The sequence below is a fragment of the Scyliorhinus canicula genome, chromosome 16 (assembly GCF_902713615.1).
Source record: "Scyliorhinus canicula chromosome 16, sScyCan1.1, whole genome shotgun sequence".
NCBI classification, from domain to species: Eukaryota; Metazoa; Chordata; class Chondrichthyes; order Carcharhiniformes; family Scyliorhinidae; genus Scyliorhinus; species Scyliorhinus canicula.
In genome coordinates this window covers 29371949-29388342 of record NC_052161.1, presented here as the reverse complement: position 1 = coordinate 29388342, position 16394 = coordinate 29371949, and the positions used below count along the sequence as shown (strand labels likewise).

Below are 16394 nucleotides of genomic sequence, written 5' to 3'. Positions count from 1 at the left end.
CGACAATTCTTAAGTTCTGCCGGCGGGACCAGTTCTTGAGGTCCTCCAACTTCTCCAGGAGCCTGTTCTGCTGTTCCTGAAGCATCCCCACCTTCAGCTTCACTGCTTTTTGATGCTCCTCTTGTTCAAGCAGCGCCTTTTCCACCTTCTGAATCGCCCGGTCCTGGGCGTCCAGTCTGCTCTCTAGCCAATCAATTGATTCTTTAATCGGGTCCCTCTTTTTTATTTTTCAATAACCCTTTGTTGATCTTTCCCAATCTTCCAACCTGGCACTGACCCTTTGCAATGTGATATGCTGTAATTTTTGTCTTTGTTATCTTTAATTCCATGTTTGGCTTTGGGTATTTTTTCTCCCTCTTACAATCTTTCTCCCTCTCTGGAATATATTTTAGTTGGCAGGAATTGAATATCTCCGTAAAAATCTGTCACTGTTCATCAACTGTCTTCCTGCCCATCCACGAGGGCCAAAGCTGTTGTCATGCGTTTGTGATTATCTTTGTTTAACTCCAGAATGCTAGTGTGAGATTCCAGTTTCTCAAACAGTCTGAATTTGAAATTCTAGCATGCTATGATCACTCTTCCCTAGAGAATCCTTAACTATGAGGTGATTAATCCCTCCTCATTACACAATACCAAATCCAGAGTAGCCTGATTCCTGGTTGGTTCCACAACATATTGCTGCACAAAACAATCTCTAATTCATTTAATGAGCTCGCCCATGAGGCTACCCGTGCCAATTTGATTAATTCTGTCTATAGGCAGGTTAAAATCACCCATGATTATTGCCATATCTTTCTTGGAAGCTCCCAGTATTTTCTGGTTTATACTGTTCCCTCCCACTGTGTTTGGGGACCTATAGATTGCTCCCACCAGGAACTTATTTCTATTGTTATTTCTGCCCGCACTGATTCTGTGTCTTGATCTCCAGTGACTTGTATAATTTCTCACTGTCGTTTGAAAGACAGCGTCTTAACTCTTTCCCCCTCCCTGATGTGTTGCAGTGTCCAAAGAGTTCCTTGAGCAACCAACTCTTGCTGCAGATGTGATCACTAGGACCCACAATGGGGTTCACCAGCTCCCACATCCTGCATATACACATTGCCTGGTCCTGCATCACTATTTTATTTAAATTATTTTTTAAATTTCCACTATTTTAGTTTTTTATTCTATAAAATATTTCTCTCTCTTTACCTTCAATCAATTGAAATTAGTTACTTGCCAGCCAATGAACTTGGGGGTTTTCTGTGATGTCACTTCCCCACTCTGTTGATGGTGAGTTTGTCCCTCGCAGCTCCCTTCCCCACTGTTGCAACTCGCCAGGTCTGCCCCTCTCCATGCGGTTTCTCGCTCTGAATTTGCTCTTCCTCCCTGGTTTTAACTCGCCAGGTCTGCCCCTTTCCGTGCTGTTTCTCGCTCTTATTAAAGAAACAGTAGATTTATGATGCTCCCTTTATGAAGAACACAATCATCTGAGCCATGTTGTCCAGGCAATTGCATGAAGAATAAAATTCACCAGGTGAAACCTGTATTGGAGTAAATGATTTGCCATAGCAAATAATTTATTACCCACATTTGCAGGGAACAGATACCACTTAAAACACTGCAACAGCCTGCCACTAGTTGTTGTACTGGGTGTAGTGTTATGTTGTGCCAATTAATTTTCTTATCTTTTAAGTTACATTAAATCTAGTACTCAAAATGGCATGGGCATCCAAAGTGCAGAGACAGTATATTGAGTTTTGGAGAGAGTTGCCATTGAAGATTTTAGTTCTGCCCTGCATCTACCCAAAGTTCAGTTTCATAGAATATTCTAGACTATTTTCCTGTTTGTTTTGGAGCCATTTATTAATCGTTGCATTTGGTCCCAATTTTTAAAAATAAATCTTCAATGTTCAATGTTTTGCAAGGAATTTTATATAATAATTCTATTATGACCTGTTTTACTTTATGCAATAGAAAATTGTATTCTGGATGAACATCACATTTGGAGTTTTCCGTCACACAATCGAATGTAATTTCCATGCAAATTTTCAGCGTAATTTGACTTTGTCACTTATTAGATACCATGAAAATAACCTTTTCGTTCCCACATTATGCTGTATTGCTACCCCAATGCTAAGGTGATTTTATTTTAACACTGCATTGCTGCACCAACCTTGTGGTCCATTTGTGTTGAGGTTAAAATTACATTTGTTGCAAACTTAATTTTTTGTGGCGCTTGAACGTTATTCAGGTGGTTTTTGTAAACATGATCTAAAGTATATTAGCTCAAATCTAATATATGAGCTTTCAAAAGCAGGTTCAAAACCTATAATTATGGTTGAGTCTTCACATTTTAAAGATGTTTACACTACTGCATTTGCTGAGAGTTTGGCTTTAACCATTGGGAGTTGATTATTTTTGAGACCTGGGTTTGTGCATGCATTTCAATTTGAGAGCATGGTGATTTCCAGTTACCAACTGAACACCAAATTAAGGGCACACTTGGTGCAATGTTGGGTAATGTATCTTATCACATTGTTCATTTTAGCCCTCTGAAGATTACGGTGACATTTTGAATTAGGATGTTACTTGCAACAGTGACTTCATAAATAGCACCGTTTGAAGTATATATTACTTTTCATGAAGTTTGTTACATTTTTATGTAAATATCCCTTGAAGTGGACACGTTGCAAGTTCATGTCAGAGCTTGGGGTTAATCAAGTTATTTTAATGGTCATTCTAGTAGAATTGCTTCCTATTCAAGTTTGTGAACAAGTGTTATTTACATAACATTTGATGGACTCTTGAGCGGCTTCACCTACGTGTTTGATATTCTATTTACCATTTACCTGTAAATCAAATTTTACGTTTTTAAAAACAAAACAGATGCTCATGTGGCATACATACCTTCCCAGATAAAAATAACCCCCTTCACTGGAGACATACTTTCAGCTCCATTCCTGATTACAGATTGCAGACGGGGAAAGATCAGTGTCACAGCAATTGCAGCAGATCTCTGCAAAAGTTAAACCCTCACAATATTTGCTATTCTTTGCCGCACAAAACATTGGCTCTGGAAGTTAGCCAACAGGTTAGCAATTTTTACTAATGATTTTAGGGTTCAACTAGTAAAAATACTGTTTTCTTAAATGTATTTAAAAGCCGGGAAGCCCTGATTTACATAAAAAATGTTCAGAAATATTAAATGTTCAGTAATTTCCTTTTAAATTGTTTGTGTTTGTGGACAGATTGGCTATAAAAGTAAAAGGCTATAATGTAGATATGTAAGTATTTCATTTGGTTTCTTTGTACTAAGTTTTCATGAATTTTTCTTCTCAGCAAACCGCAAGCAGAAGGGTGAACTCTTCTGTTGGATTTTCTGTTTTGCAGCATTCCAGCAATGATCCGTATTGCTTTGTGGAATTCTACGAGCATAGGGATGCAGCAGCTGCATTGGCTGCAATGAATGGCCGTAAAATAATGGGTAAGGTAAGCTATCGTATCTAAAGGGTGAGTGAGGAGAACATTCAGCTGGATAAATGTAAGATGTGATACTTTGAAGAGTGCCCGTGTCTGATTCCTCGGTTAGGTGGAGAAATAAAATACATTGGCTTCCTTTTGTAGGTTTGAAATGAAACTTTATTGAAATGTCTAGCAAAATTTTAACCCACTGCTTTAGCCCGCTCAGAAAATGAAATGTACTCCATGTAATGTACCATTTGATGCATAAAATTTTCTTCAAATAATCCAATATATCTTAATGGTTCTTGGCTGCCTATACCAAATTTTATAATAAACTCTGTCTGAGTAACTGAAGTGCTCTTTCTACTATTCTTTTTAAAAATAAATTCAGAGTACCCAATTATTATTTTACCAATTGAGGGACAATTTAATGTGGCCAATCTACGTAACCTGTAAATCTTTGGGTCGTGGGGGTGAAACCCACGCAGCCACAGGGAGAATGCAAACTCCACACAGACAGTGACCCGGGATCAAACTCGGGTCCTCGGTGCCGTATGCAGCAGTGCTAACGCTGTGCCACCGTGCTGCCCCTTTAGAGACTACTCTTAATAGAACACTGATGCTTGAAAGAAAGGATTTCTTGGAATAATGGTCTTAATTGTAGAGCTGTGTTCTTGAATTATTCTGAAACCCAGCTGTTGTTATTTGAATTATTTGTAATATCACTTGTTTCTCTAACCTGTGAGTCTACCACATGGTGTATTATTTAGTTTGGGAGCATTGTTGATACAAATGAAAGGAATCATCATTTATCTGTATGATATAAGCATGGAGGAAAAATTAAGTTGAACATTTGGTAATGGATGAGAAAGTTCTAACCAAAACATGGTCAACTAGTGACTCCACATGCAGTACGTTCTGGGATATATTTCGAGGGATGGAATACATAGTTCAGTTCTGTTCTCCATACTACAAAAGTGATATTGAAGCACTTGAGAAAATGTCAGGATTTGGAGGATATAACTATTTGTGATTTGAGGTCTTACAAGCTGCAAAGCCTTCATAGTAATGAAAGGATTGGTAAGGATGAATGTGGAGGAACATTGTCCAAAAGGAACCATTAATAATAATGTTTAATCTTTCATTTAATCTTTATTGTCACAAGTAGGCATGCAAAGTGTATTCTTAGTTTAATTTTGAAAAATATATTTTTTTAAATTGCAATGTATGTGGAACTTGCAACCACAGACTGGTTGAATTAGAGAACATTGAGAAGTGCATGGAGGGACGTGGGATCAGGGTGGCCACAGGTGATGGGTGGTCAAGTCTTGTATGGAGTTCAAATACAGACACAGACCTGTTAGGTTGACTATCCTATCTCTGAAATGTAAATTCTATTAAAATGGAGATCTCTCACAGTGCACCTGCTTAGCTACAAAAATGCGTAAAATGTAGATAGTGATTTTTGTTTTGAAACACAGTTCTGTTTAACACGTCAAGCACATGGTATTAAATGAATTTCGGCAGACTTGTGATTTAACTCTGCAAACCTGCTTTTGTTCCCTAATCCCTTATCTTTTGGGTAACAAAAAAAATCTAAATTCCTGATTTTAAAATTGATCTAGCATCAATAGCCATTGATGGAACGGCATTCTAAACTTGTAGCACCTTTTGCGTGCAAAAGGGTTTCCTAATTTCACTCTTGAAAGGTCTGACTTTTAATATTTAGATTTTCTCTTATCCACGGCTGCACAAACAGTAGAAATGTTTTTTCTATCCAACCTATCATTTCCCCTTAATTTATAAGGGGTGACCCCTTAAATGCCTAAATTCTAGGAATGCAACACTAGTTTGTGTAATCTTGCCTCCTTACTGTAAAATTAGGAATTATCCTGGTTATCTGCTACACTCGAAGACCATTGTATCCTTTCCAAGCTTGGCACCCAGATTGCTCTTGTTAATCAAGGTGTGGTTTCACACTGCTTTGTGCAAATCATAGAATCATAGAATTTACAGTGCAGAAGGAGGCCATTCGGCCCATCGTCTCTGCATAGGCCCTTGGAAAGAGCACCCTAACCAAGCCCCCTTCTATCCCCGTAACCCACCTAGCCTAAGGGCAATTTAGCGCGGCCAATCCACCTAACCTGCACATCTTTGCACTGCGGGAGGAAACTGGAGCACCTGGAGGAAACCCACGCAGACACTGGGAGAACGTGCAGACCGTCCGGTCAGACACTGATCCCAGCTGGGAATCGAACCTGGGACCCTAGAGCTTTGAAGTAACTATGCTAACCACTATGCTACCGTGCTGCCCTATGAAGCCTGACTTCCAACCAGTGGTGCTCCCGTCCTCTTAATATAAAGGCTAACGTTCCATTAGGAATTATGCACTGTTAATTTATTTTCTGTACCTGTACTCCCTCCTCTGTCTCTTTGGAACTCCAGTGTTCCTAGCTTTTCAGTATTTTGCAAAGTACCCTGTGGTATCCTTAAGGTCTAAAGTGGATGACCTCACTTTCCTGTATTGAAATCCATTTGCCATAACTTTACCCCGTCACTTACTCTTATCAAAATCTTTTGTATCAGTATGCTTCCAACTGCACTGCTTCCACTGTCACCTTTTTTCGTCATTGGCAAATTTTTATATGTGGCTTTCTATTCCATTATCCCTTGAGCAAATACGGTAACTGGTTGAAGTCACAACACAACCTTGTGAGACACCGTTAGTCACATCATGCAAGTTGGAGTACCCACCCATTATTCCCCCTAACAGTAAAATAATTTGCCTTCAGTTTTTTGTGGAACCTTGTTTACCTTTTTCAAAGTCCATACAGAACATCAGTAGATTGTCCCCGTCCACTACTTCAACAACCACTTTAAAAAAAAAAAATCAATCCACTCGACCTATCCTTCACAAATTTGTGCCCCCAAATAAAATAAAATATAATGCAGTGTACTGTTAAAATTTTGAAATTCTTGTAACTTGATGCTTAAGAAAGAATAAGCAATTTTGAATTTATTTTTAATAAGTGCTTCACTTTTTTAAATTACTTTTTAGGAAGTCAAAGTAAACTGGGCAACAACACCAAGTAGCCAGAAGAAAGATACAACCAGTAAGTGCATACTTTTTGATAACCTTCCCGGTATGTTAAGAACTGATTTTGATATCCATCTGTACCTTTGCTCGTAAAGATTTCAGCCCTTGGACTCCACTGAATGTAACTTAGGCAATAAAATTTCTTTGAAGGATTATGGTGCATTATTTTGCATCCAAGTCTTTGCCATTTAAACTAAAAGCCTCTGCTTAAGTTGAGAGAAAACAATTTGTACTTGGCACAGGGCTGAAACTTCGAGTTCTGGAATTTAAGTTGGGTAGATGTTAAACAAAGTAATGCCTTGTAAATTATCCACAAGTTTGTATATTCAACTGACAGGGCAACATATTTTTCTTTGCCATTTCTAATACCCCCCCTGGTTTTTGGTATCTTTCTGGGACTGAAGAAAGGGAAGATGCAAGTGTACAGACAGCTGGTCTTTTATAAGTTGGATAAGTTATTGATGCCAATGTAACATTTGAATTGATACACTACTTCCTGTTCATTATTTCTTTTGTTGGAGTTGTTTGTTTCCTGAAAGCTTGACATTTAGTTACAAATTAACGTGGTTAATTTAAGATAGTGATATATATTTGTGTGTGTGGCAAAAATGGGGAGAAGGTGAAGTAATAAGCAAAAGTTTTTTTCAATATATTAAAGGTCTGAGAGAGGCAATAGGCATTGGACCACTGGAAATGAGGCTGGAGAAGTAGTGATAGGAAACCAAGAAATGGCTGAGGAACTGAATAGTTACTTTGCATCAGTCTTCACTGTGGAAGACACCAGTGGGACGCCAGAACTTCAGGGGGCAGAGGTGAATGTAGTGGCCATCACTAAGAAGAAGGTTCTGGGGAAACAAACGTCTGAAGGTGGATCAATCGCCTGGACCGGATGGACTACACCTCAGGGTTCTAACGGAGATAGTTGAGGAGATTGTGGCGGCATTGACGGTGATCTTTCAGGAATCACCAGAGGCAGGGAGGATCCAAGAGGACTGGAGAATGGCTAAAGTAACACCCCTATTTAAGGGAGGGAGGCAGAAGACATGAAATTATAAGCCGGTGTCACTGGTAAGATGTTGGAGTCCATTATTAAAGATGAGATTGAAGAGTACCTGGAAGTGCAGCACGGTAGCATTGTGGATAGCACAATTGCTTCACAGCTCCAGGGTCCCAGGTTCGATTCCGGCTTGGATCACTCTGTGCGGAGTCTGCACATCCTCCCCGTGTGTGTGTGGGTTTCCTCTGGGTGCTCTGGTTTCCGCCCATAGTCCAAAGATGTGCAGGTTAGGTGGATTGGCCATGATAAATTGCCCTTGGTGTCCAGAATTGCCCTTAGTGTTGGGTGGGGTTACTGGGTTATGGGGATAGGGTGTTGACCTTGTGTAGGGTGCTCTTTCCAAGAGCCGGTGCAGACTCGATGGGCCGAATGGCCTCCTGCACTGTAAATTCTATGATAAATTCTATGAATTCTATGATAAAATAGGACTGAGTCAGCATGGCTATGTCAAGGGGAGGTCATGTCTGACAAATCTGTTAGAATTCCTCTGAGGATGTAAACAGGGAAGTTGGACAATGGAGAATGAGTGGATGTGATCTATTTAGATTTCCAGGTCTTTGATAAGGTGCCATATAGGGGCCAGTTAAATAAGATAAGAGCCCATTGTGTTGAGGATACTGGCATGCATAGGATTGGCTGACTGGCAGAAGGCAGAGAGTGGGGATAAAGGGATCATTTCTGGGTGGCAGCCAGTGACTAGTGGTGTGCCTCAGGTCGGTGTTGGAACCACAACCTTTCACAATATACTGGAAAAGGAACTGAGGCCACTGTTGCTAAATTTGCAGATGATACAAAGATATGCAATGGGGCAGGTAGTATTGAGGAGGCAGGGGGCTACAGAAGGACTTGGACAAGCTGGGAGAGTGGGGAGTGAAGTGGCAGATGGAATACAATGTGGAAAAGTGTGAGGTTATGCACTTTAGTAAGAAGAATGGAGGCACAGCTATTTTCTAAATGGGAAAAGGCTCTGGAAATCAGCACAAACGGGACTTGGGGTTCCTGGTTCAATATTCTCTTAAGGTTACGTACAGGTTCAGTCGGCAGTTGGGAAGGCCAATGCAATGTTACCATTCATGTTGAGGAGGGCTAGAATACAAGAGCAGGGATGTACTTCTGTGGCTATATAAGGCTATCAGACCCCATTTGGAGTGTCGTGAGCAGTTTTGGGCCCTGTATCCAAAGAAGGATGTTCTGGCCTTGGAAAGGATCCAGAGAAGGATCACAAAAATGATCCCTGGAATGAAGAGCTTGTCATATGAGGAGTGGTTGAGGGCACTGGGTCTGTACTCGCTGGAGTTTCGAAGGATGAGGGGGGAAATCTTCTTGAAACATACAGGATACTGAGAGGCCTAGATATATTGGCATGGAGAGGCTGTTTCCATTAGTAGGAAAAATGAGAACCCGAGGCCACAGCCTCAGACTGAAGGGACGATCCTTTCAAACTAGAGTGAGGAGGAATTTCTTCAGCCAGAGGGTGGTGAATCTGTGGAACAGTGCTACCTGAGTGTCTTTAAAACAGAGAGATGGTTCTTGATTAATAAGGGGATCAGGGGTTAAACATAGAAAATACAGCACTGACAGGCCCTTCGGCCCACGATGTTGTGCCGAACTTTTGTCCTAGATCAAGAACAAATTAATCTACACCCCATCATTCTACCGTAATCCACGTACCTATCCAATAGTTGCTTGAAGGTCCCTAATGTTTCCGACTCAACTACTTCCACAGGCAGTGCATCCCATGCCCCCACTACTCTCTGGGTAAAGAACTGACCTCTAATGTCCCCCCCTATATCTTCCACCGGGTTATGGAGAGAAGGCAGGAGAATGGGAATGCAAAACATATCAGACATGATTAAATGACGGAGCAGACTCAATGGGCCGAATGGCCTAATTGTGCTCCGATGTTTTATGGTCTTAAAAGAGAAAGTTCTGCATTGGAAGGTGTTTTCAATTTCAGGCATTTCCTTCTCAGTTGAAATATTGAGGCCCCGATCCATTTTCAGAGTACCTGTAACATTAATATTTTCCATTTCCATTGCTACATCAGTTTGGTGCAATGGGCCCTTGCATGCCAGGAATTGGGTTGAAATTGTCTAAAATTTATTTGTGTAGGGCATTTATACTGAGTAGACAGAAGATTGTTAAACTCATTCATCTGGGTTAAATTCAAACTCCAATCCCAAGGGCGAAAGAATCTTGCCCTATCATGCCATCCTCGGTATTATTTTGGACTTGATACCGAAGGCTTGATGAAATTAGCGTTGCATTGAATTTTATGTAAATATCGTGCACAGATGTAGCAAGCAATTTATGAACATACATTTTTGGACATAAAACAGACTGTTGGAAGGCCATTTGACAATCAAATCAGTTCTTTGCACAGGCATATTTCCCATACAATCTCCTGAGTATTGTGTGTAAACACTTTGAAAACTGAGAGGTAATGAAGCAAGACTCTTCGTAGATCTCCATTAATCAACCATTGCCCTACTGCCCATCACAAACAACTCCTATCCAATTCTAGAAGTAGAAGACAACATTGCCTCCTGGAGAGACATGCATATCATTCGTGTGTGCCTATCCCAATATCCAAAATTCTTCTCACCATGACACTTATTCCACTTTTTTGAAGGGATCAAACTGCTTCTTTTACATTGTATTTGTGACTGTCCCTGATTACTTAGTCCCATCCCCCCACCGCTAAATGACCATTTTCTGTGCATTTCTGTTCCGTTAAAACTTTTCATAAAATTATGTGCTGTTACTTTGTTTTTGGTCCGTATGTCGGATCTATCTTGCTACTGATTTTGTTCTCCATGAGTACACAATTTGTGACGCAAGTATTGCAAAAAAAAAAAAAAAAAATCAATTGCAAGATTTGTGAGAATTCAACACCGTGCAAATTCTTTTCAATTGGTAACTGTTGCAAAATCATTTTTTAATTCTGAGCTTTGGTATCAAATTTGCTTAAATGTTTTGTATGTAAACCTTCAACAAATTACTCTTGAAATCCAAGTATCACACTCTGATAGTTATCCTCATGATGAGCTTAGTAGTGCAAAGTACAGTTGGTAAACTCATTCTGTTTCTTTTCAAGTGGTCCCAATAAGCAGTGCATTACTGTAACACTTTGTTAATTGGATATTGCATACATTTTTTGTTTCACCATTTGGGCTGAGAAAATCCAACACTTTTTTCTTTTGCCCCTCCCCGCGTGTAAATCTTAAAAACAAAAAACAATAATTTTTTTTTCCCATTAAGGGGCAATTTAGTGTGGCCAATTCACCTACCCTGCACATCTTTTTGGGCTGTGGGAGTGAGACACTGGGAGAATGTGCAAACTGCACACTGACAGTGACCCAAGTCCTCTGTGCTCTGAGGCAGCCATGCAAACCACTGTACTGCCCCTCCCACGCATCTAAGCCTCAAATAGAGGCAGGTACAAACTTGTACCGAATACTTGTGCAAAATCAACTCGATATATTTTCTGTTTATGGTATGAGATTACAGGGGGAAAATGGTGTAGGATTGATACTACGTTTAATTGAAGGTAACCATTAATTGCTATTGTCTTCTCAGATCATTTTCATGTGTTTGTTGGTGACTTAAGCCCTGAGATAACCACTGAGGATCTAAAATCTGCATTCGCACCCTTTGGTAGAATATCGTAAGTATTTTCTAGTTCTTTAAAGTTCAAGCGTTCATTCAGCTTTTTCTTTCATCAGCACCTTTTTTATTTAAAAAAATCAACTCCACATTGAAACTGAAATTCTCAGTTCTGTCAAGTGACCGGGAAGAGGATGTCATGCGACAAGTAGTAGCTTTTCCCCCAGTTACTTGGTGAAGCCTTTTTACTCAAAAGCAGCTTATTTAGAATAAGATCCAAAGGAAACCAATCTGTCTTGCAGGACCTGTTGGGAGACTGGTCTATATCTTGTAATTTAGCTTCAAACTTTTTTGAGCTAAAAGAAGAAAGAATTATCGGTCTTGGAAATGAACAGCAAATTTTGGTCACAACATTAACTTATTGGACAATTGTATTAAGATAAAGCTATCTTGCTCTCCCAAGTGATGTATGCCTCCAGGCAAGATATTTATTGGATTATTATCTTAACTATGGCCTAATTTCGTATTTAATTTCTTACTAATATTTGGACAAATATCTAGTGTTATTTTCATGAATTGATGAAAACAAAATTAGGAGAAAGGCTAGTAGCAGTTTATGATTTGTTACTTTTAATATTTGCTGGAACCGATTTAGTGCTAATGAATAGAAGTCTTGGATCAGCATCGTAGGTCAAGATGTTAGTGGCCTGATCTGTGATCCCTGTATTGTCAGTATAATCCTTTTCAATTGTCCTTTTAAAAGGGCATGTAATATATCAGATTTTTGTCACTTTCCTGGGTTTGGTGGTTCTAAGTTTGAGCTGGAGTTGTTTTATCCAGAACTCTCCCAAAGAGAAAATTCCCATTTGTTGTGCTTTATTTACTTGTATCGGAGGATGCATACCACTCAATTCATTCTTAAGTTTGTGTTTGACAGATGTCAGAGCTAGGTCTGAATTGATGTCAACCATGCAATAGATATAAAATAGTTTGTTGTAATTCCATCCTATTGTCCAAATCATCGAAGATCTTCCATGAATTAGTTAATTATGTAACTGCCAAAGTTTTGGAAGTAGCTTTTGTGCTGTAAATTCAGTATATGGAGATGTGATTCAGTTTCTGTTATATTGAGGAGTTTGTTGTCCTGGTATCTTTCTCCCTAAAGTGCTGTTCTTGTATTTTGGCCTTGTGCAAATGTTGTTTTGGTGTAGGAATTTCGTGAACCTAATAAAAAATATTAATTATAGCAGAAATTGATTTTATTTACATATATAAATGTCTAATTACTGACTGGATGCATGTACAACAGTTTGTCTTGCAGCAAATCAACATTACCCCTTGATATTACAGTTTGTGATCTAGTTCAGTTGGAAATTCTGTGATGTTTTAATACACAATGTATATACTCGTTATAAAATTTAGAATCTGTAGAGGGACTCAGTCAGTATCAAATTTTTTTGTATCTTGGTTTTTAAAAGTAATTTCCGTTTGCACTTGGGTTTCGGTTTCCAAGTACCCCATCAGTTTACAAGTTCAAAATATGATTTTGCACCTTTTAGAGCTGGAATTGCAGCTGTTATGCAATGATGTAAATTTTACAACGTGATTTGTTTAATAAAACTCTTGGCTGGCTGTAGTCACTTTTCATTTGTGAAGTTGGCTGTTCTCATAACTATTTCAGAAACTGGATATTGCTGAGCATAGTTTTGATTATATTTTGGTTGCATATCTGCAGAACGTGAACTTTCACCTCGTCAATAGCAAATACAGCCTCTATCACATGTGCTCCAGATATGGTATCAGTTAGTGCATATAACTGAAACAAGGCAAAATATTCAGGGCCAACTAGATTGCGATCAGATTAATATTTTAATAATTTTTTTAATAAGCTGATAGAATTCTTCTGTTATCTGATAATTGAGAAATTTAAGTGGATTGTTGCTGTTTTATATCTTTGTTTTATTTTCACATACTTTGTACCTTGTCTGCTGTAACAGATTATTATCCAATGAGTTGCTTGGCCACTGTCATCGAATATTATGGATCTGTAAAGAGATTAATTTTTAGACCAACGCTTTGAGTAGGTGACTAAATAATGACTGAAGAAGAAGCAAAATTTCATAGTGGATTGGTTACTTGTGTTACAGGAATTATGTAGTTTTGTTTCTTGTGTTGACTATTCGTATTGTGACCCTGTGGGTGATTGAGGACACACTCCCAGGTTGACTTGTCTTGACTTGCACAACTCGGTTCATAAATTTGAATTTCTTTACGTGTACATCAATAGTGTATTTTATGAAGCCAAATCAGAAGCTGGGAATTAAGTTGTTTTCACTTTGCTTTTTGCATAGAGCATTGTACCAAAACATCCACAGAATTGAACAGAGTATGGTTGCACTGACGTTCTATGTTAGTACTATGCTTGAATGGAATTGAATGAAGAGTATTAGGAGGAATATGGTGCATTGGATGTATCTGGTTGGGAGGGGATGGGGTTCTGGCTATGGATGAAACTCAACCAGCGCAATTCAATCTAAAGCACGGGCATGCAAAAAGAATTGCTCAAATCAAAGAAACCTGTCAGCAGTTTCGGTTCTAGACTAGCATACCTGGGTGATGGCAACTTGCCACTGGAGCAGACCACTCAGTAAAAATGGGTTGTGGAGCTAAACTCTTGTGTTATGATGTCTAGGTACCATGATGAATGGGTAGTTCTTTAAGCAGTGTAATCATACCCATCAATTACAATTCCTTTTTTAAAAAAAATCTTTAAATGGATTCTGGCTGACTTCAAGTTACCATACCAGTGTGTTTTAAACATGTATAAATATTTCCTACTATTGGGATAGTCTGCCATGCATATGCACCTGGTTAAGTGGATGCTGCAGTAGTTTGCCGTTAATTTGCTACAACCAAAACAATTGCCCAAAATGAGCTAGAGTGAGCATCCTGTGACAAGTGCAGTGACTTTATTTACTTTTTTTATTCATCACCCATGTTTTTGCGCTGCAAATTTCTGGATGTGCAAGCTGATAATTAGGCACCGGGAGCCTTGGTGAATGACTGAACTTTGAATCCACCTTCTTAACCAATAAAATTTAAGGACTGAGAAAGAAACTTGGCATAGCAGAAGGGAATTCTTGTGTCAAGTTTGCAGAATGAAATTGAAGGAACAATAAGATGAAAGTTTTTTTTAAAAAAGAACTTGCAGGGCTTTATATGTTTCTGAGATTGGTTGGGATGCTAGGATCATAAGTCACCCCATTGTGCCATGAAATAACAGCCTTACCTTTTGTGCAGCAAACTATTCATTTTAATCGCGCAATTCCAAAATTTGCTGACCTGTGGGGAGGTTGACTGAGGTCCTGTATTTTGTGAGGCCAATGGAGTGCAGATTGCCCCAACAGTTTATGACAATTCACAACTAATGGTTTACCTTTCTCGCAACAAATTACTGTTTTTAATTGAATGCTGGCATGCGTTGAGAACTTGCCATCTTCCCACAAAATTATGGGCCAATATATAAATATGCAGGCATTTGTTAATAACTGGGCAGTATAGAATAATGTGCAGTTTCAGTTTTCCACCAGTAGGTGTTGCTGGCAGATTTTGGATTTTTTTTGTGTTCAAAAATGCATGCAAGGGCTATTGCATCAATGTCAGTGCTTGTTTCTTGACACCATTATTAATTAAAATTGCAAGGTTCAGTACATGCTACTTTTAAAATTGATTTAAATACATAAATTAACACTTCTGCTTGTTTGCACTTAAACCTACTCATTGAGTAACATTTTATATACTGTCAACTACCTGTGTTGTAATGACTGGTCTAGTATGTAATGCTGCTTTCGTACTTCTCATCTACTTCAATTATCTAAATAGTAAATTAGTGTAAATTTCAACAGAGCACTTGTAAGACTGCTTGTACACAGGCTACAGAAAATAATGGAGAAATGTGCAGCTTTTTGTAGTTTGAGTCATAATTAAAAGTAATAGCATTCTGGTTATTTTACAGAATTGCTGTTAAGAATGGACAGGATCCCCATGGCTAACTGCAAGGAACTGTGCACACTGGAAGTTCATTAACTCAGTTGTAGTTTTTTTTCTCATTTCTATTTATTCTCTTTTTTATAAATTTATTAGACTTGATTGTTAACATTTTAATGTGCTCTATATAGTGCGAATTTCGTATTCCCAATCCTATTGACGTGCTTACAAATCCTATGTAACTGTTGTTCGTACTGGTGTGCTTAGTATTGTTTTAGTTTCATATTCATTTTCTAAATTTCTGAAAGTCTCAATTTTTCAAAATTTACAGCTGCCCACAGTCCAAAAAGAGGGTAGAGAATTGACCATACCAAGAAAAATAAAGAAATCAGTTAACAGGCGATGTATGCCTTTTTTAATTCCTATTTTTTTTCTCTTTTCTGAATTTTTATATTTCAAATATTTGTGTGGCTAGGTAGAACACACATTATTAAAGGCTCTGTATAGAAATGCATGGTTAAGGAGAATTGGAATTGTATTTTGTACTACAGACTATTTCTCAGTTTTTAGTGTTAGTGAGGGTAGTGTTTAAAAATCTGTTGAGTTCATGGTTTCCAGCTCAGTATAATTAGCGAAACAGCGTTCAGGATACTACAGTTTGCATGTTTGCTATTTACTGCTACACTAAAGGTTAAGCTGTAACAAAGGATAGAGCAATTAGTTATTACGGTGGGATTATAAAAATCCCATATTTTTCGAAGTTGACTTGTGCTGACAATACAGTGTGTGTGGTTCCTTTTTTTATTTTGTTCAGGGGTATGTTACATTTTTATTTATTCAGTTGTATCTGTTTACACAGGGATGCTCGTGTTGTAAAAGACTTGGCAACAGGGAAATCTAAAGGCTATGGATTTGTATCTTTCTACAGTAAACTGGTAGGTTCTTCTGAAATATAATGCATAGGTTAACAGTTCAACCATTAACATTACTACATTTTTAATGCTTGTCTGATATGTTGAAGGCACAATATGCAGTTAATACCTGAATATCTGTGACATGCAGAGTACCGTCGTACTTATGTTTCTAAGTCAAGGAATATGAAGCTGGATAAGCAATGTTTCTAAGTCAAGGAATATGCAGCTGGATAAGCAATTGATCCGTTTCTTGTGTCCGAGCCATTGTATCCAGTAATGTATTTCTTTC

The 16394-nt window shown here is 38.5% G+C and overlaps 1 protein-coding gene across 3 annotated transcripts in view; it reads left to right on the top strand.

Annotated features, from left to right (window-relative positions):
- The window catches only part of tial1 (TIA1 cytotoxic granule-associated RNA binding protein-like 1), a 45736-nt gene that overhangs the window by 14059 nt on the left and 15283 nt on the right, over nt 1-16394 (top strand). The window contains exons 3-7 of one of the 3 annotated variants that reach the window (XM_038773143.1): nt 2953-3073; nt 3322-3471; nt 6503-6557; nt 11178-11265; nt 16051-16126. In XM_038773143.1, coding sequence (XP_038629071.1) covers nt 3445-3471; nt 6503-6557; nt 11178-11265; nt 16051-16126 — 246 coding nt within the window. In that variant the 5' untranslated portion in view covers nt 2953-3073; nt 3322-3444. Of the gene's footprint in view, nt 1-2952; nt 3074-3321; nt 3472-6502; nt 6558-11177; nt 11266-15219; nt 15596-16050; nt 16127-16394 lie in introns of those variants that run through there. The other 2 variants (XM_038773142.1, XM_038773144.1) reach the window with 2 other exon arrangements.